Source organism: Mytilus edulis, chromosome 12 (assembly GCF_963676685.1).
Source record: "Mytilus edulis chromosome 12, xbMytEdul2.2, whole genome shotgun sequence".
NCBI lineage: Eukaryota > Metazoa > Mollusca > Bivalvia > Mytilida > Mytilidae > Mytilus > Mytilus edulis.
Window position 1 is genome coordinate 27807278 of NC_092355.1, and position 20853 is coordinate 27828130.

The 20853-nt window shown below is 31.8% G+C and overlaps 1 protein-coding gene across 1 annotated transcript; it reads right to left on the reverse strand.

The window, feature by feature from the left end:
- Positions 1-980: 980 nt before the first annotated feature.
- Positions 981-13717, reverse strand: LOC139499448 (uncharacterized). Its single transcript, XM_071288127.1, has 3 exons — positions 13340-13717; positions 11141-11317; positions 981-2005 (listed from the first exon to the last, which is right to left on the reverse strand). The coding sequence occupies exons 1-3, from the start codon at positions 13638-13640 to the stop codon at positions 1767-1769; spliced, it is 717 nt and encodes a 238-aa protein (XP_071144228.1). The 5' UTR covers positions 13641-13717; the 3' UTR covers positions 981-1766.
- Positions 13718-20853: the final 7136 nt, after the last annotated feature.

Genomic DNA, 20853 nt, shown 5'->3' on the forward strand with positions numbered 1-20853 from the left:
CTTATTTGTAAATCTTACTTTGCTGAACATTATTGCTGTTTACAGTTTATCTCTATCTATAATATTATTCAAGATAATAACCAAAAACAGCAAAATTTCCTTAAAATTACTATTTCAGGGGCAGCAACCCAACAACCGATTATCCAATTCATCTGAAAATTCCAGGGCAGATAGATCTTGACCGGATCAACAATTTTACTTCCTGTCAGATTCTCTAAATGCTTTGGTTTTTGAGTTATAAGCCAAAAACTGCATTTTACCCCTATGTTCTATTTTTAGCCATGGCGGCTATCTTGGTTGGTTGGCCGGGTCACAGGACACATTTTTTAAACTAGATACTCCCAATGATGATTATGGCCAAGTTTGGTTAAATTTGGCCCAGTAGTTTCAGAGGAGAAGATTTTTGTAAAAGATTACTAAGATTTACGAAAAATGGTTAAAAATTGACTATAAAGGGCAATAACTCCTAAAGTGGTCACCTGACCATTTTGGTCATGTTAACTTATTTGTAGATCTTACTTTGCTGAACATTATTGCTGTTTACAGTTTATCTCTATCTATAATAATATTCAAGATAATAACCAAAAACAGCCAAATTTCCTTAAAATTACCATTTCAGGGGCAGCAACCCAACAACGGAATGTCCGATTCATCTAAAAATTTCAGGGCAGCTAGATCTTGACCTGATGAACAATTTTACCCCCCATGTCAGATTTGCTCCAAATGCTTTGATTTTTGAGTTATAAGCCAAAAACTGCATTTTACCCCTATGTTCTATTTTTAGCCATGGCGGCCATCTTGGTTGGTTGGGCGGGGCACCAGACACATTTTTTAAACTAGATACCCCAATGATGATTATGGCCAAGTTTGGTTAAATTTGGCCCAGTAGTTTCAGAGAAGATTTTTCCAAAAGATTACTAAGATTTACGAAAAATGGTTAAAAATTGACTATAAAGGGCAATAACTCCTAAAGTGGTCAACTGACCATTTTGGTCATTCAACTTATTTGTAGATCTGACTTTGCTGAACATTATTGCTGTTTACAGTTTATCTCTATCTATAATAATATTCAAGATAATAACCAAAAACAGCAAAATTTCCTTAAAATTACCATTTCAGGGGCAGCAACCCAACAACGAAATGTCCGATTCATTTCAGGGCAGATAGATCTTGACCTGATGAACAATATACTCCTGTCAGATTTGCTCTCAATGCTTTGGTTTTTGAGTTATAAGCCAAAAACTGCATTTTACCCCTATGTTCTATTTTTAGCCATGGCATTCATCTTGGTTGGTTGGCCGGGTCACCGGACACATTTTTTAAACTAGATACCACAATGATGATTGTGGCCAAGTTTGGTTAAATTTGGCCCGGTAGTTTCAGAGGAGAAGATTTTTGTAAAAGTTAACGCCGGACGACGGACGACAGACGACGGACGACGGACGACGGACGCCAAGTGATGAGAAGAGCTCACTTGGCCCTTCGGGCCAGGTGAGCTAAAAATTATGGTGTATGTTTCAAGATCTTGAACAAAACAGACACAACTCTTTATGTGTCACAGCAGGCAGTATCGTATTCAAAAATTTTAACAATACAGAAAAGATAAGCATAGGACGACCCGCAAACTAGTGAAACATTCTGTATCTTAAGAGAAAGAAACAATGAGATTGAAAAAAAGTTACACATATTTACCAATTAGTCAAATAAATAGACTTTGTACAAACGATTGACTAAAGAATGAAATGTTGATTGACAGTAGTCAATATTCAAATAATCCTTATTTCACACATGTAGGTACATGTCCACCAATTTGGTCTCGGAGGTACTTCCCATCCAAAATCAATGCCTCTGTTAATACGTATCCATCCTAGGCCGATAGGTTCACTTGGGATCCATTTGAAGAAGGTCATGGGTGTACCATCGTAGAATGTCCATGCATTGCTTACATCAATTGTATTTGTTCCTTGTATACAAATACCAGTGGGATGGACACTGGCAATATTTGCTGAAAAACAAAAGTGTCTGTTAAAAATATTTGTTATAATGCATTGCTCATAACAAATGGACATCGTTCATCATAGAAATGTTTGGTAAGAACCCATCATTTTTTCTTAAAATGTCCTGTACCAAGTCAGGAAAAAGGGCAATTGTTATCTTATTGTTCGTTTCTGTGTGTGTTGAATTGTTTTTTGTTTTTTGTTGTTGTGCTAAAGTGTTTCTGTTGTTTCGTTGTTTTCATCTTATATTTAATGTGTTTCCCTCAGTTTAAGTTTGTAACCCGGATCTGTTTGTTTCTCAATCTATTGATGGCTTTCGAAAAGAGGTATACTACTGTTGCCTTTATTGAAGTTAGAATTAATAACAATATATGTGATTGAGCTAAACTACTTAGTGACTGTAGATTGTTTTGTGCTAAAGAGGGGCGAAAGATACCAGAGACACATTTAAAATCATAGATTGAAAATAAACTGATAGCGCCATGGCTAAAAAAGGAAAACACAAACAGACAAATAATAGTACACATGACACAACATAGAAAATTAAATAAAATTGAGAATGGAAATGGGGAATGTGTCAAAGAGACAACAACCCGCCCAAATAAAAAACAACATCAGAGGGTCACCAACAGGTCTTCAATGTAGCGAGAAATTCCCGCACCCGGAGGCGTCCTTCAGCTGGCCCCTAAACAAATATATACTAGTCCAGTGATAATGAACGCCATACTAATTTCCAAATTGTACACAAGAAACTAAAATTAAAATAATACAAGACTAACAAAGGCCAGAGGCTCCTGACTTGGGGCAGGCGCAAAAATGCGGCGGGGTTAAACATGTTTGTGAGATCTCAACCCTCCCCCTATACCTCTAACCAATGTAGTAAAGTAAACGCATAACAATACGCACATTAAAATTCAGTTCAAGAGAAATCCGAGTCTGATGTCAGAAGATGTAACCAAAGAAAATAAACAAAATGACAATAATACATAAATAACAACAGACTACTAGCAGTTAATTGACATGCCAGCTCCAGACTTCAACTAAACTGACTGAAAGATTATGATTTCATCATATGAACATCAGGCACAATCCTTCCCGTTAGGGGTTTAGTATCATACCATCATAACATATATGAGAAGAACATAACCCGTGTCATGCCAACAACTGTTTTTTGAATAAATGTGTTTAGTTCCGATGCAAAGACCTTATCAGTGACTCAATATTAACGCCAAAATATGCAATCTTTAATGACTTGACAACAGTATCGTTATTATATCCCTTCTTAATAAGTCTATTCAAAGGTTTTGTAAGTTTCTGAGGTGAATACTGACACCTTTGTGCTTTATACAGAATATTACCATAAAAAATTGGATGTGAAATACCTGAACGTATTAAGAGTCTGCATGTTGAGCTATATTTACGAATAATGTCTTTATACCGATGATAAAATTTAGTAAATGTTTTGACTAGTTTGTGATATCGAAAACCCTGGTGTAATAATTTTTCAGTAATACATAAATTTCTCTCGTTAAAATCTAAAACATTGTTACATACACGAGCGAATCGTACAAGTTGAGATATATAAACACCGTAAGATGGTGACAAGGGAACGTCACCATCTAAAAACGGATAATTAACGATAGGAAATGAAAAATCATCCCTTTTATCATACATTTTAGTATTCAGCTTTCCATTAGTGATATAGATATCAAGATCGAGAAAAGGGCAGTGGTCATTGTTAGTATTAGCTTTATTTAAAGTAAGTTCAACAGGATAAATTTCATTAATATACATACTGAAGTCGTCATTATTGAGAGCCAAAATATCATCCAAATATCTAAAAGTATTATTAAATTTGTTTATCAGATGTTGTTTCGATGGGTCTTTGCTTATTTTTGTCATAAATTGTAACTCATAACAATACAAAAACAGGTCCGCAATAAGTGGTGCACAGTTAGTCCCCATTGGAATTCCGATAATCTGACGATAAACGGAATCCCCAAAGCGAACAAAAATGTTATCTAGTAAAAATTCAAGGGCATATATAGTATCAAAGCATGTCCAATTAACATAGTTTTTTTGTTTATTGCTACTAAAAAATGACCTAAAAGAGTTTGAACATATATATTCACATTCTGATTTTTTGAATGTCCATTTAATTAGGTGTGTGAATTTTTTCTTAATGAGAATGTGAGGTAATGTGGTATACAGGGTAGAAAAATCAAAACTTTGAACAGATTCAAAATCACCAATATAAGCATGCAATTTATCAAGTACTTCCAACGAGTTCTTGACACTCCAAAAGTAATTTATTCCACTATTTTCGAAGGCCTTATTTGAACAATTTATTATCAGGTTTTTAATTGTACCAAGTGTGCTGGTGAGAAGAATAGACAATTTGGTAGTTGAACAATGGCTTGAAGACGAAATAAATCTATATTTGTAAGGGGTTTTGTGTAGCTTCGGAAGCCAATACATAGTTGGGACTTTCATTGTATTTGGCTCTGCTTGTAAAGCGGTGCCTAAAAGTTTATGTTTGTTACAGATTTCGTTTTCTGAAAATGGAGTCAGTTGGAATGTTGGTGAATTGGTGATTTCCTTTTTCAGAACCTCAATGTAAAATTTACGTCAAACAATAATAATATTATTAGCAGCTTTATCTGCCGGGACAAAAACAAATTCCTTGGCTAGTTCTTTTAGTTTATGTTTGATACGAGAAATAGGTTTATTGTTGTAATGGTTTATAGTAAAATGTTCTTTAAAATGTTGAATACGTATATCAACTATCTTCATTACTGAATTAAAAAAAGAGTCCAAAGATTTTTTGTCAGCTTTTTCCCGTTTTATCCATTTCATACAGTAAGTATGGAGTGAGTCGTGGATGATATTACGACACTCATTCCAATTAATAATTGACGGGGGACGATATTTAGGTCCTTTACTGAGGAATGATTTTAACTCTCGGTCTTGAACGATGTTAAGATCTCCTGTTATAACATGGGAAATGGGGCCATAAATATGTTCGGAATTACTGCAATTACATGAAGTAGGTGTATTTTCACTGATATTAACATCTTTACACAATTGACCATAATTAAACACAAATTTCCGAGTAGATTTACACAGAACAAACACCACCAAAACTGGGATTGATCTCAGGTGAATTTGTGTTAAAGCGTTATCCCGCACGTTAAAATAAACCATATCTTACATTTATGACATTTATAGAAATAAGATGTGGTGTGATCTTTAATGACACAAGTCATCAGCAAAAACCAAATAACAGAAGTTTACAAATGATACTTGTTTCGTTAGGGGATACATTAATATTGTATTTTGATGAATGTATATTTTAGTTTTACACTTTCTGAGAAAAGCTTATAGGAGATTTGTACGTTGATACGCACTTAAATTCGTAGTAGGTTTATATTCTTGACACCATTGAAAATTAGTATCCATTACACAAATCAATTAAAAAAAATACGTTTCTCAAACATGTCCTAGTTATCATTTATCAAGCGTTTAATCCGAAAAATGCATAGCAAAAGAAAGGGGGGGGGATAAAGGACAACGAAAATTATTCGGTTTTACTTTAAAGGCAATATATGCTAGTTTAATAAAAATTACAAGATATTTAAAAACTATTTGCTTACGTTTTTTTTTTTTATTCAAGTTGAATTAATTTGCTCTATTCATTGAGAATTATATTTTTTGAAGAATATGATCCCTTTTATAACGAAGATGTTTATTTGAATTTATCATCTTCGCTTTTAAAATGATAAATTCTAAATAAATCGGCGATATATTCCTAAATTTGGTGAATAGCATAAAATATCCATTTCCATTCTCTATACTGAAATATTATATGCTTAAAACCATTTGCAATACAATTGAATATTGAAAATGGATAAATGTTGCATTGATATATTTTAAGAATCATTATACAATCAATTAAACAGATATCAAACTGCAAACGCAAAGAACGTACCAGCAGCAGTGTACATATAAAAGAAGTTGGCTTGTCATGTTTCGGAATTTTTGTTAGATTTTCGGAATCCTCTGGTTTTATCCATTTATATGCCTTAAAAACAATTTGTCCATTGACCCCCATTTTTCTTTTAATAAATCTTTTACATGTATAATGATAAGCTATCTGTCGAAGTCTTATAACATTTTAATTATTTTTTTAATAGTTTTTTAGAACTTAAACTTGTCAATGATAAAGTTATAAAAAGTCAAGAGAGAACATTTTCCAGCCACAATTTCAATGGCTAATATCTCGAAAACAAGCACATTGACCTATATATTATTTTGATTTTTTTATTCCATTATTATTTACCTTTCAATATAAACTAGTGTTTTGAATAGTGAGAAGCGAACTCCCGTAATGTTTTCATCATTTAAGATTTAATTCTTTAAACATGATAAGTATTCGGTGTGTACATTTTCGTTTCGATCTTATTTCAATATAAAAGAGTGCCGTTATTTTTCTGTTTGATGAGATATGCCATTTTCTCAATATTAAGGGTGAATAAAGTGAAAAAACGACGACACAAACGTTACGTTATGGTGACGTCATGCTCATAATTTGTTATAGTTCATGATTTTCTTTAAATACCCTACAAATTAAATTATTTGTACAATATGAACCGTAATGACATATAGTTCCTAAAATATTTTATGTGCACAGTATTAAAGAACTTCAAGTTTAAAAGGGATAATTTATTTCACGTCGAATCATTTGAAACTCTAGATCTTATATCACTTTGATTTTTAGTTTTAGTTAGACAAGTTTTCAATCCATTCACAATTTTAGAAATACGTAAAAGTATTTGACATTTAGTGTGGTGAATATCACATTTGCTTTGGATGAATACACTGTTTTATTCGAAATGAAACTGGTATAAAAAAAAATACTAAATGATTCCAATATTGAATAAATGGCCTTGTTTAGAACAAATAGAGTGTTCCGTATAAACATTCTCTAAACAATTAAAATCATGTACACATAACATATTCATTTTGTCATAATTGAAACCATATAGATAAAACAAAAAATATAAATACGTCTTGTTTATGTCTGATATCGGGAGTATACATATGACGTCACCGTGATTAAATTTCAAAGACGATGCAACAGTTTCGCGGACTTTTTCATTTATGGCATTTTAAGCCATGATATTTATTAAATGGAATTTATTTTAATTTGTGGCTTTAGAATGGAGATAACTGTGTTGTATTGAAAGCTTGGCCTTCGTAAAACTTGATTTTACTGTCGCAAATATTATTTTACTTAGCGACACGTAATTTGCGACAGTAAAATCTACGTTTTATGAAGGCCAAGATTAGAATACAATAGGATTATCTGCTAAGTACAGGGACAAATATAGTTTTCTTAATTTTTGTTTTATATTTTGAAAATGTATTTCTTATATTTAATGTAAATAGAAATCATACACTAAAATTGTCCAAATATGTTTTGCAAATTCAATGTCTAGAATTTATTCACTTTGACTTGTAATATATTTCTTATATGATCAGATTATTTTAATTAAACTGAACGCAGGATGATGTTATTAGTTATCTTGGTGTAATCAGGGGTGTACAGAATTTTACACCGTTGTTGAAAATTCATACACCCTGAGGCGCAGCCGAATGGGTGTATGAATTTTCAACAACGGTGTAAAATTCCGTACACCCCTGATTACATAATGAGTAGGTAAGTAGGTCGAATGATATATGACTTTATTGAACTTCACCGGATGCGGGATTGACTTACTGCCTTGAAGACCCATTGGTTGCCTTGGGGTGTTTTCTGCTCATTGGTTGGTGTCCTGTGGACACAAACCTTGTTTCTATATATTCCCTCGTCTAGTTCCTTGTTCAATCATCACTTGGAAAAGGATTTTATTATAAATCACAAGTTCAAATGAAAGTGAGAATGGAAATGGGGAATGTGTCAAAGAGACAACAACCCGACCAAAGAGCAGACAACTCTTTTTGCCTTATCAAACCTTCTTATTTCAAATCATCGTCACCACTTAGATCGTCTATGATCAATTAAATTATTCCTACCTGTTACTTTCCGAAGTATTAGAATAAAATTAATGTTGGTATCTTTTGCCTCACTTTAACTTATTTTTCTGATAGTATTGGTCTTTAACTTTTTATATTTTGCATAAAAACTCGTCACTAATGTAACTAATGTATCAAGTTGACAAAAAAATAAATAAGTATTGATAAATATAAGCCACAAAAATAAATAAATCAACTTCTATCCACTAATGGCATGGTAACAACATTTTTTAATTTTTGAGTCCTCAATGCTCTTCAACTTTATACTTCTTTGGCTTTATCGATAGTTTGGTCTGAGCGTCACTGATGAGTTTTATTTTTAAAAAAACGTGCGTTTGGCTTATTAAACGATAAGCCTGTTACCTTTGATAACTATTTATACTGCAACTAGTTGTGTTTATTTCCTAAATATAGTATCATAGCTATATTTTGTATAATGTCTATTTCACCATGGAACACTTTCTCCACAATCAGGGGTTCATTAAGGGATGAAAATAAGCTTGTAATTTATGTTACGATTTAAAAAGCTATCAATGTATTAGTTTATCTATGACAAACGGGACGATTTCAAATTCCCAATTATCAATTTCCCATTTCTCAGCAGTAACATACCATCTGCCCCTTCGTATGGTGTTTACATATCACAATTGATACGTTATTCACGTGCTTGTTCACACTGTACGGACTTCATATACAGGAGTGTGCTACTTACGCAGAAACTTCTCCAACAAAGTTATGAGGAGGACAGATTAAAATTGACAATCCGTAAATTTTACGGACACCATCACGAATTGGTGGATCCATACGATGTGTGTTTAACCAAACTAGCTAAGGACATTTTTACCACATGGTAGATTGTGGTTTGTCATTTAATTTATGTCGTCTAATCTTTTAATTACCAAACGTGACTTATTCCCGATTGTGACTGTTTTGCTGAGTGTGAATTCGCATTACTATAAGACGTGTTAAGGTACTTGTCTATCCCAAATTCATGTATTTAGTTTAAATGTTTAATGTTATATTTGTCGGATTTTGTCAAATGTGTTGACGTCTTTTCTATTATATTTATGTGTTATGGAAACAAAAATTAATCACCGCCGTCATTTATTAGATTTAATTTTGGTCAACATAATCTGTACGATAATTTACGTTTGAAGTTGGATTCATAGCAAACTGCACACACATATATATATATATATATATATTATAGTTAATTGCTATTAATAAGTATTGCAATATGCATTGTGTTTAAATGCAATATCAGTATTTAGTTCTATTTTAATCTTTAATCAATCCTAATTCTATCTTACTTTTGAGATATAGTTTTTCATATGTTCAAATGTGACGTAATTTTTAATGCCTTTTCACCATCGTATGTGACGTAATTTTTAATGCCTTTTCACCATGGTATGTGACGTCATTTTCATAATTTACTGCGTTGAGGCCTGGACTGAATCGGGTGTGTCTATTCTGTGTTGGTCATTCATTATGTATTTGTGTTTGTTTTATGTAATGAGTTAATATTTCAGCTTCATTATGTATATCTTATATTCATTTGATAAAATTTACTGTTTGCAATAGCATTAATTGTTCTAAATAATAAGGATGTTCTTATCCCAGGCATAAAAACTTAGCCGTATTTGACACAACCTTTTTCAACTTTTGATCTTCAGTGCTGTACAACTTTGTACTTTTTTTCGCTTTCGATCTTTTATATCTGGACGTCACTGGTGAGTCTTGTGTGGACGAGGCGCGTTTTTGGCGTATTAAATTTTAAACCTGATGCTTTTTGTTATTCATTAATCATGTGTTTCTTTGTCTAATACGTTTTCCTATTTATTTGTATTATAGTCCTGTAATATTATGTTGTCATTTCTATATTATATTTAACATTGCCATTAAAGTGCGAGGTTTTGCATGCCACAAAACCAGGTTCAACCCACCGTTTATTCCTTTAAAAATGTCCTGTACCAAGTCAGGAATATGGCCATTGTTATATTATAGTTCGTTTCTGTGTGTGTTACAATTTAACGTTGCGTCGTTTGTTTTTTCTTATTTTTGAGTGTAAATTGACATTGCGACAAGACGTGTCACGGTACTTGTCTATCCCTAATTCATGTATTTGGTTCTGATGTTATATTTGTTATTCTCGTGTGATTTTGTCTGATGCTTGGTCCGTTTCTGTGTGTGTTAGTTACATTGTAGTGTTGTGTCGTTGTTCTCCTCTTATATTTATGCGTTTCCCTCAGTTTTAGTTTGTTACCCCGATTTTGTTTTTTGTCCATGGATTTATGAGTTTGAACAGCGGTATACTACTGTTGCCTTTATTTATGTTGCAGTATAAAAACAATGTTAGGTCAATGTCATAAAAATATCAACTTTTTTGTACTCGGCGCAAAACTGAGGAAGGGCTCGGTAGAACCTGGCTCTTCCCTATTTTCTACGCCTCATACCAAAAAGTAGATATTTTTCTTTCATTGACCTAATATTGTATATTTATCCCTCCAGAGTTTTATTAACCAGGTACCAGGGCAGTTTTATTCGTTTGTCGTACATATTGGATTGTCTATTATTTTGAGATTGTTGAAAGCATATTTTTTAAAGCTTCTTTTTAGTTTACTCATAATTGAAACGGATTGATTTTTTATAACTAGACCCGTCTGGTAACTGTCTTAACGGATTTTAACCCTCGTCACAATTTTTCCCTAGCCAGTTCAACACTTATATTAAAACATTACTTAGACTCATATCAAGGATTTCTTGTAAGTCTTGGTTTTAAATGTTCGTAAGATATTCAGATTCTTCTGGTTCTATCGATGTAATGACATTAAACAATTTACCGATAAACATCTGCCTTTTTACTATTCATATTACCTATAGTTCATAGTTTAAAAAGCCGTTTTTGAAAATTTTGTTTAAACATGTAAAATCGTTGTTGTTCATTCATAGTTCCGGATAAAAAGAAAAAAAGACAATGGTGAATAATAAAAAAATCTGCTTTAACTAATGACATTAATTTATTTTATTTTCAAACAGAGTAACTGAATCAAAGGTGCTGACTACTTTACCTGATACCATTTCGACATAGCTCTGTTTTTCTTCAGAATCAATGCGGAAGAGCTCTTGATTAGAGTAATTGCAGGCTCCTAAAAAATCCAATTTATTCGCAGACATCGGTGGGTTGAAATTATAGCAAATATGTAGTTGTCTGTAGTAGAAAAAACTGTTTGGGCACGGACCATATTCTGAAACAATGATTACAGAATTAAATCTTTAGATTATCTTCTGGCTCTATCGATGTAATGACATTAAACAATTTACCAGCAAACATCTGCCTTTTTACTATTCATATTACCTATAGTTCATAGTTTAAAAAGTAGTTGTCTGTTTTAGAAAAAAATCTATTTGGGCACAGACCATATTCTGAAACAAAGATCATAGATTTACATCTAAAAATTATCATTTTAGGTCGCACTTTTGTTAACATCAACTGGTATGTAATTTTCCATAGAAACTTCTTTTACTGCTCAAGGGGGCTCCTGGGTATAACTCAATTTTTTTTCTAATATAGGATTTCGCTATACTTTTTTATAAATGAACTTTATCATATACTTAAAAGAAAAATGAAATAACAAAATGGGGGTCACCGTTCATTTAAGCTCCACAGTCTGCCTCCGGAAGAAGCATACATTTTTGGTAATGTCATTTATTTCTGTTGATCTTATAGGAGAAATAGAGGTAATATCGAAATAAAAAAATAACCTAATTACAGAAATTGCTTAAATTTTACAATTATTTAGCTAATCATTGAATGGAAAGCTCATATGCACTCCATTTTTTACTTTCAAATTATTACAAGGGCGATGCGGCATATTTTCAACATTTATTAGGCCCTATAAACATTTTTTGATTCGAGCGTCACTGGTGAATTTTTTGGAGACGAAACGCGCGTCTGGCATACATATAAAATTTTAATCCTGGTATCTATGATGAGTTTATTTGCACACATATAAAATTTAAATAACTAAGACTTGATCTATTACTGCTTACCTATCCAAAGTTCTTTTTGACAGTTTTTACAAACCCTTGATATGTGATTTTAAATTGATATTTTAATGTCTACTATTTCATACAATAAAACCCCCTAAACATTTCCAGGTAAATATTCTACAAAACGTTCGTATTTCGTCAGTATCTTCACAGTGATAAGCCGTATTGCTGTAATTGTTTTATTTGTTTATACGGGACTTATTGTTTGGATTGTCTCTTTGATATTTGATCTCCCTTTTTAAAATAATAATATGTAATAGATGTGATAAGATTGTTGTAACATACACGACCATCTTTAGTAAAATCATGTTAGATGAAGTCTTTATTAGATATTTTTAGTGTATAAAGAAAGTCTTTAACGTTGTTAAAAGTCATTGCAGAGGAAAACTTGATTCAGGATTGAAGGCCCATTGGTGTCCTTCGGCTATTTTCTGCTCTTTGGTTAGACTGTTGCCTCTTTGAAACATTCCCCAATTCCACTTTCAATTTTATTGCTTGCATTTGTTAAAGTTAAAGATAGAAATATATTTGAACAATTAAACGTTTGATGTAACACGTCTTCTGATTGATTGAAATATTTTTGTATATCAGCTCATAGACATTATTCTGTTATTTAACGGAGACGTCAATGACTGTTTTTCCTGAAATGAAATAGCAACGGCAATCACGTATACCGTTTGATGAGCTATTATGATGTATATTCTGCATTTTCTTTAACTTAGAGTGACAACACCAATATGTTCAACTTCTGCATGTTCTTGCTTTCCAAAAACTTAAGCCGTATATCTTCATTATTCTCCTTTATCCTCATATACATATTTATATTTATTATATTAGTTTCCATCTTTCAGTTCTTTCAATCCTGACCCTAGCTTATTGGTGCTACAATTGCCATCACTCTACAGTTCCAACCTCTACTTTTGTACTGGCAGCGTGTTTGTCTTTCTTTCTTTTTTTTGTAGTCTTAATTAAACATATTAATTCAATTTAACATTTTTGTAGCTCGCGTATATGACTTCATCATATGTTAAGTTAACCAAAATATCCAAAAAGACATCCTCGAAAGTCGAATTAATTGTGGGAAAATTCTTTTTAAATATTCGCGTTCGCTTATTTATTCTAATATAGCAGAACTGATTGAAAAAAAAAACCAAACAAAAAAACCAAACAAACAAAAAAAAAAATAATTGAAAAAGGAGATAATTATAATAGCTTACCATCATTTGTCAAATATGACCTCCATCCTTCACCTGTCTTCGTCGCAGTGTATGTAAACGGATCCGAATGTAAAATACATATCTGCGTTATCCTATTGTGGAATATTCTCAAACATCGCTGTTCTTTGCCGCATCGTGCAACGCAGTCTAAAAGTGATCTAACAGTTTGGATGCTAACAGCATTTGCATCCTGGTATTTGTCATCAAAAGAATTTTGGTAGATTCCAGAAAGCTGTCTGAATGTAGTATAGCTTTCTATAAATCCAAAGAGTATAATAATATACAGACTTTCACAGATCATAGCTACTCATTTCTGTATATCTTTACCAGAGCTTACATAAAATCATCTATCCATCGATTTCAATTCGGTTTTTAAATTGGTAGATATTTATTTTGTTTGATACAAAACAATCAGTTAAATTGAACATCGATACTTAACACTCTACGATATAACAGGTACGATACTTCCTCGTCTCCAGTCTGAAATATCTACTACATACTAATGAGCAACTCTTGTAGAATACATTTTAATTTTATCAATATTGAAATTGTCACCTGCAATCATTCCATTATTTACTCTTGTTGTTCACTAAGATTAGCATTTATGATAACAAGCCTGGTACCTTTGATAACTAATTAAACATGCAAGTTTAATATTAATGCAACAAAAAGGTATATGAGTACCGAGTGACGCAAACGTAGTTTATCGATGTTCAAATTAATTAAGAAGACAGAACCAGGAAATCAACAAAAAATGTGGGGTTTCATAAATCCCAAAAGAAGAAACCAGCTGCGTTGAAAGAATAACCAGGTAATTTTCACAATCGGGAATAGGACCATGAAAATTAAAAGATGAAATTACTCATTGTTGACGGCCGTACGGTGACCTATAGTTCTTAATGTCTGTGTCATTTTTTTTTTTAGATAGTTGTCTCATTGGCAATCATACCACATCTTCTTTTTTATAACCATATTTATCATATGTTTAGTAGTAAATACAGTAGTTTTGCATATGTGATAAATAGCCTGCTGTTAAATCCATATCGCGTAACTTTGATGCGCACCCTTTATCACATACCCTTTATCACACCCCTACCCTTTATCGCATACCCTTTATCATACCCCTACCCTTTATCACACCCCTACCCTTTATCGCATACCCTTTATCATACCCCTACCCTTTATCACACCCCTACTTTTTTTTTCTTTTTTTTTTTACATAAAGTCAGTTTTGGTTTTTTTTTTGCTTAAGAAAAATTTTCCTCAAAATAGGTAAATTTTTTGAATGACGTCATTGTTTGGTATGTGACGTCACGAACGTCGAGTTTTCATATTGTATGTGACGTCACGAACGTCAAGTTTTCATATTTTTTGGCACACTAAATGCAACTATGAAAAATACAAAACACACAAATTAATACAATAATAAACAAAATATTTTTAAAACAACAGCACGCAAATTGTAAGGTAACCCAGGTGCTTCGGATAAGTACTTGAGCAGTTCTTTTAAGGCCTTTGAAACAAGACAAAAGTAGAACTGAAGGTAACCCAGTGCTATGGATCAGAAAACAGTTCATATAATATAATACTCTTCTGTTGAAATATATGATAAAGTGTATAATGCATGGCAAAATCCGTATCACATGCCGTATCACCCTCGACCAATATCATCCCTCGGGCCTAAAGGCCCTTGGGCTGATATTGATGTCTCGGGATGATACGACATATGATACGGATTTTGCCATGTATTATTCTCTATGTATAACTATCTTGTGCTGGAAAAACATGTTGCTATTGAGTTGAGACATAGACATATTGTAATGATTAACCCATACTCGACTGATATATTGTACAATAAATATATAAAGAGTAGACTTCAGTTATTTTTTTTTCATCAATTTTTTTTTAGTAGGGAGCACACTCATGTGAATGAAGTCAATATAGTTTGTACAAACGTAACGTATCAATTGAGTTTAAACATGTTAAAAAACACACAATATAGTTGTTTAAAATCAACTTTGTTAACCAACCGGTCAAATATCAAATATAGTTTGTTCCAAAAATAGTACAACACAATGTAAAAGTATTATTGGTAAAGTGCAGGTGGGTTTTTTTTTTTTATTAATTTTCATTTATTGTCTAAAAGAAAAGCACTATGAAATAAATGTGTACTCGGAACGTAATTTTCGAGTGATTTTTATCATTCAGACTGATTTATTTTAAAAACGAATCCACAGACCCTTCTGTTTTTAAATGAAAATGGGTTGATAATATATGAAGATTATTTGTATAAACTCTTATCATAATCATAAAAAAGTTACCGTTAAATTTTTTTCGAAACAGACAAAATACAGCAAACAAATGCCGGTTTTTTTAAATACAAAACTTCGATAATAAAAAAAAATTATTTTAGGACCCAAAATTGAAAAGATTTGTGCCAAATACGGCTAAGGTAATATATGCCTGGGTTAAGAGAAAATCCTTATCCTTAGTTAAACTCTACGAAATGTATAGAATTTTATTGTATATTGTTTTCTTAACATTACGAGCATAAATAAGGAAAGACTAAGTTGTATAAGAAAATATGAAATTGCCTGTACCAAGTCAGAAAGATGACAGTCGTTATTCATTCGTTTGATGTATTTGAGCTTTTGATTTTGCCATTTGATTAGGGACTTTCTGTTTTTAGTTGTCATTTGAGTTTGGTATTTTCTAGCTGAGTATTATTTTATTCTTCATGTTCATGGCATTGTTCTAGCCTTAACGTGTTGAAATGTAGTAAAATAGAATTGACAGATTGAAGAAAATTTCCGTTGACTAAACCTACAATGTCTTCTACATAAATGCAACCGTGTTTTGGGTATATTCATTTAGCTTTTCTAGTTCATCAATATAAGTGTATAAATGCTTTATCCGAATACCTTATATAAATTTCTATGTTTTTTTTAACACTAATAATTTCGTTTATACCAACATTAATAATTTCATTTATAATTACAGTAATTTCACAATATCAATATGCACCTTTGAAGTTTGCCGCAACTTATTTACATTATAAAGTACATGCTAGGATGTAGTTTCAATCTAATTGAAGTGTCTCCATTCAACATCCAATAATTTCTTTATTCTCTTTATTTAACAGAGAACTCCATTGGTTGTGAAATGTCGTGTATATTGGATACACTGTGTGTACAAAATATTTCGTTTTAAAATTGCCCTATATTAAACGGTATCAATAAAATATTAATGATTTATTCCTTGAATCAAATACTTAAGAAGGCGTAAATGTTATGCAATACACTCGGAACTCATGTAATATACATATATACATGTATATAGATGTAGGAAGATGTGGTGTGAGTGCCAAGGAAACAACTCTACATTCATATAACAATTTATGAAAGTAAACCATTATAGGTATATACACTCATAAATGTTAATGGAGACTCTAGCTATGTTTTAATCCGATATAACATTCATTGACCTTATTCATAGAATAATTAGGTCACTATCGGTCTGTGTAATTTACAATAATTAAACATTGGATAAATAAGTCAATGATTGTTCATGATTTTCACGCATGAGTTTGTGTTCATGAACCGACAAATGATTTTCAAGAGGCTTTTGTAGGGCATTATATATCGTAAGACACGATGCAGAATGATGCGTAAATCATATAAATAGACAACGTAATCATAACATTAGTTAAACGTTGTCACGATAATGGAATTTTATGCATCAGTCATACTAGTGAAAGGTTTAGATAGCAATAAAACTAGGTTTAATCAACCATTTACCACATAAGAACATGGTTGTACCAAGTCAGGCGTTATACATCGTTTCTTGTGTTTCAGCCTTTGAATTTTCCATTTGCTTAGGGACTGCGTTTAGAATTTTCCTCGGAGTTTGATATTTTTGTTTATTTACTTTTTATATATATAAATAGGTCAATAATAGCAATGATAATTGTGTGTGTAAGTAAGCAGAAAAACTACAAATTCAATTAACTGGTATCTTAAACTTTTTCGTTAAATTTTTCAAGGGCTCAGATTTTCAGAATATTTGCAGACCTGATTTATTAAATGTTTGATGGCCAAAAACACAGTGACAATTAAATTCATGCTATTGCCTAGTCATCTTTTCTAGTCCAAATTTGAATAGATGAAATGTTGAAAATGAGAACGAAAATCTGAAAGAGAAGGAAGAATAATTAAAAAAAAGATCAATCGAAAATAATGTTTCCATTGAAAAAATGCCAACAATAGACAAAACACAAAAAAGCAAAGACGAATACGTTTTATTTTTTATTTTTATAAAACATGGCATAGATCAACCTACATGCAACTGTTATTGTACTTATGTACTTTCGAACTGTTTTAACTTTGAGCTCCGTTTAATGGTATTCAATGAACAGCATGATCTTTAATCCTAAGTGGTTTGAACATTTGGTATTTCTTCTCACTGTTAACATATTGAAATGTGTTTTAAATCTCATTTTTCATACCACATGGGATTAAACAAGATGTAAAATAAAATGAATGAGATATAGAAGGAAACTCATGAGACAAATAACACGATTATATAATATATCAACTTAGATAAAAAAAAAAAAAAAGAAAAACAAGTCGAAACATTTCTATGTTTTTCGTCTTTATCCGAGATGAATTGCATTTTTATAATGGTAATACTTTAATACAAGAAAAACGACAATGAAAATGATGTCATATGTAACTTAAATCGTTTGCAAATGGTGTGTAATGTTCTTCTTAATATTCATGACAAGCTTAGTCTAACGGTTCTCAAATTTGATCAAATCCAATAACAAAGTACATATCAAAGCAAAACAAAAACTGACGAAGCATAAACTTTAATTGTCCTGACGGTCTCTGTCGAATGACAAAAAACCTTCATAGCTATGTTTGAATATCTGTTTGTCAGTAACACACCACTATTAAATTAGTTCGTATCCTTAATATCAAGCTCCTTATAATATATATGATATTTTTGATAAGGTGAAATGTGGGAAGACATCATCAATATTCATGAAAGTGAGAATAAGGCGTTAGCGAAGTCTAGAATTTTGACGATGTTAGTTTTTGATTTGTTCTAAATCTCAAAAGATTGTTTTAAAGAAACAAGTACTATTTCAACCTATGATATACACATATCCTCAGTGATTAATATAATCTTGCATCCAGTTCATGTTAAGTTATGGGCATAGAAAACTCTAGAGGAAAGAACCGAATACAAGATAATATCTTAACGTTTCAGAAACCAAAATGTGGACTACTATGCACAATGCAATGCAGAAGAGCTCACTGGATATAGTGCACAGTTGTTTTTCAGTTATAAAACTACTCTGGAGCTCATAAAATGAAGCATTATAATCAACATTATTGTCATCCGAGATATATAATCTTATTTTTACCATTGTAATGAAAAAGCAAACACAAACATACCAATACACTTGCTCTAATTGACCTTTCCCTTGAAAATCGATAAAGCGAAGGTTTGTTTTGTCAACATGATCCCATGGTAAAGCTTATGTTTTTCTAATGTTGTCTCGAGCTCATCAACCCAAAATGCATACATGTAAGACCAATATTAAAATATGAATACAAAAACATATCCACATTTTGGTACTTATGGGTGGGAGAGGGGGAACTTATCAAGAACCTCATCAACCCAAACAGGCAATACATATTGCCTGACCAAACATAGCCCTTAAACCAACCACCACTTGGATATTGAAAGAATGAGGATGTATCACATGTACTTCCGCCAAAGATATCAACCAATGAGGTTATACACATATCCTCAGTGATTAATATAATCTTGCATCCAGTTCATGTTAAGTTATGGGCATAGAAAACTCTATAGTCCATACAGCATATTTGCAGGCCAATCTCAAAATACACCACTAACAAGGCTTTCCCTTAAGGAATAGTATTTCCAATACTCAAAAACAAATTCAACACTTTTATTAAATATTATTCCTTTTAAAATTACTTTAAAACACTTCTAAACATTTAAAGATACATGTACACAGTTCTTTATAAAAAGTTCATAATTCAATAAATTCTCATGAATTTGACCACATACGGACTTTAAAAGTTGAGTTAAGGCAATGCACTCATATCAAAATGAACATTGTCAGTATTTTAATAACATCTTCAGCATGTGGAAAGCTTGTAAGCAAAGGGACTTAACCTCCAAGTGTAAACTATGCTGGCTTGTCTCTTTCTTTACTGTTGTTGAATCAAACACATTCTTTACTTCATAATCAGGAACATTGACAATTGTATTTCCACTAGATTCTTCACATGTCTGCTGAAAATATATTAACCAATAACAAATTGTTTATTTGTACTAAAGACAGCATTAGTCACACTTTGAAAAGGAAAAATCCCTTTGCTTACAATCCACGTGGAAAACCACTAGGGAATCAGTGTCCCTCGAACTGTAGACAAAGAAATTTAAATTAAAAAATTTAACCATACATAAAATTTAAGTATACATTTGTACTAGTATACAAAATCATTCAACATTATATTCATTAGATAAAACAAAACAAAACAAAAATATTGCAACCATTATTTAATCTCCCATGACAAAAAGATTTTTGTGAAATATTTCAACACATTGATGAAATTAAATACACATCCAATAGAAAACATCATGAAATTACGGAAAAATTAGTAGCATTACTTTTAAATAGGTTCATTTGAACATAAAACTGCTTCCATCACTGATTTTTTTTTTTTTTTTTTTTAGTACCGTGCCATATTGGCATCTTCTGCCTTTCTCAACACAGACATACATAATTTAGTGTAGTATCAATATTTTCCCCACTCATTATTTTCCTATTTTCAGAAATCAAAACATTACTTCAATTGCAATTTGTTCTCACCATATCCTGATTAGAAAAAAAAATCCTTTCCTTTTAAAAAGGTTGTTCGAACTCATTGACGTGAATCATCGTGCAATGTCATATTACTTCTCCTTCATTCGTCAGCCTGTCAAAGCTGTAGGTAACACCATCTGAAAACAAAAACATTCTATTCAATTCTATGTACAATCAAACAGACCGCTGAACGCGGACCTCGACGAAGACACCTTATAATTCAATACACATCATTCCGATAAAAAGTATGGATATCAAGTGACATGTCACACTAAATTATTCCACTTTCTCAATAATTCTATTCTTTTCTAACAAAGTCTTTAAAGAGCATTTCTATCAGTATGTACGATGTAATAATAAATGAAAAGTCCACAACACTCAAAAGTAATAAAAGAAAGTATTTACCCTATAAACAATTTATTATTCTCCTTTCTACTACAGTTTTCCAAAATGGCCACGGCACGGCATAACAAATATCTGACAACCTGGGTTGATAATAACTACCCAAAGTCTAAATCCCAAAACAGTTTGCCACCAAGGTCAAACATTACCATCTAGTTCTATCAAGAAGCCGCCAAGGCGAATATAAATGACCACCAAGGTCTTGACG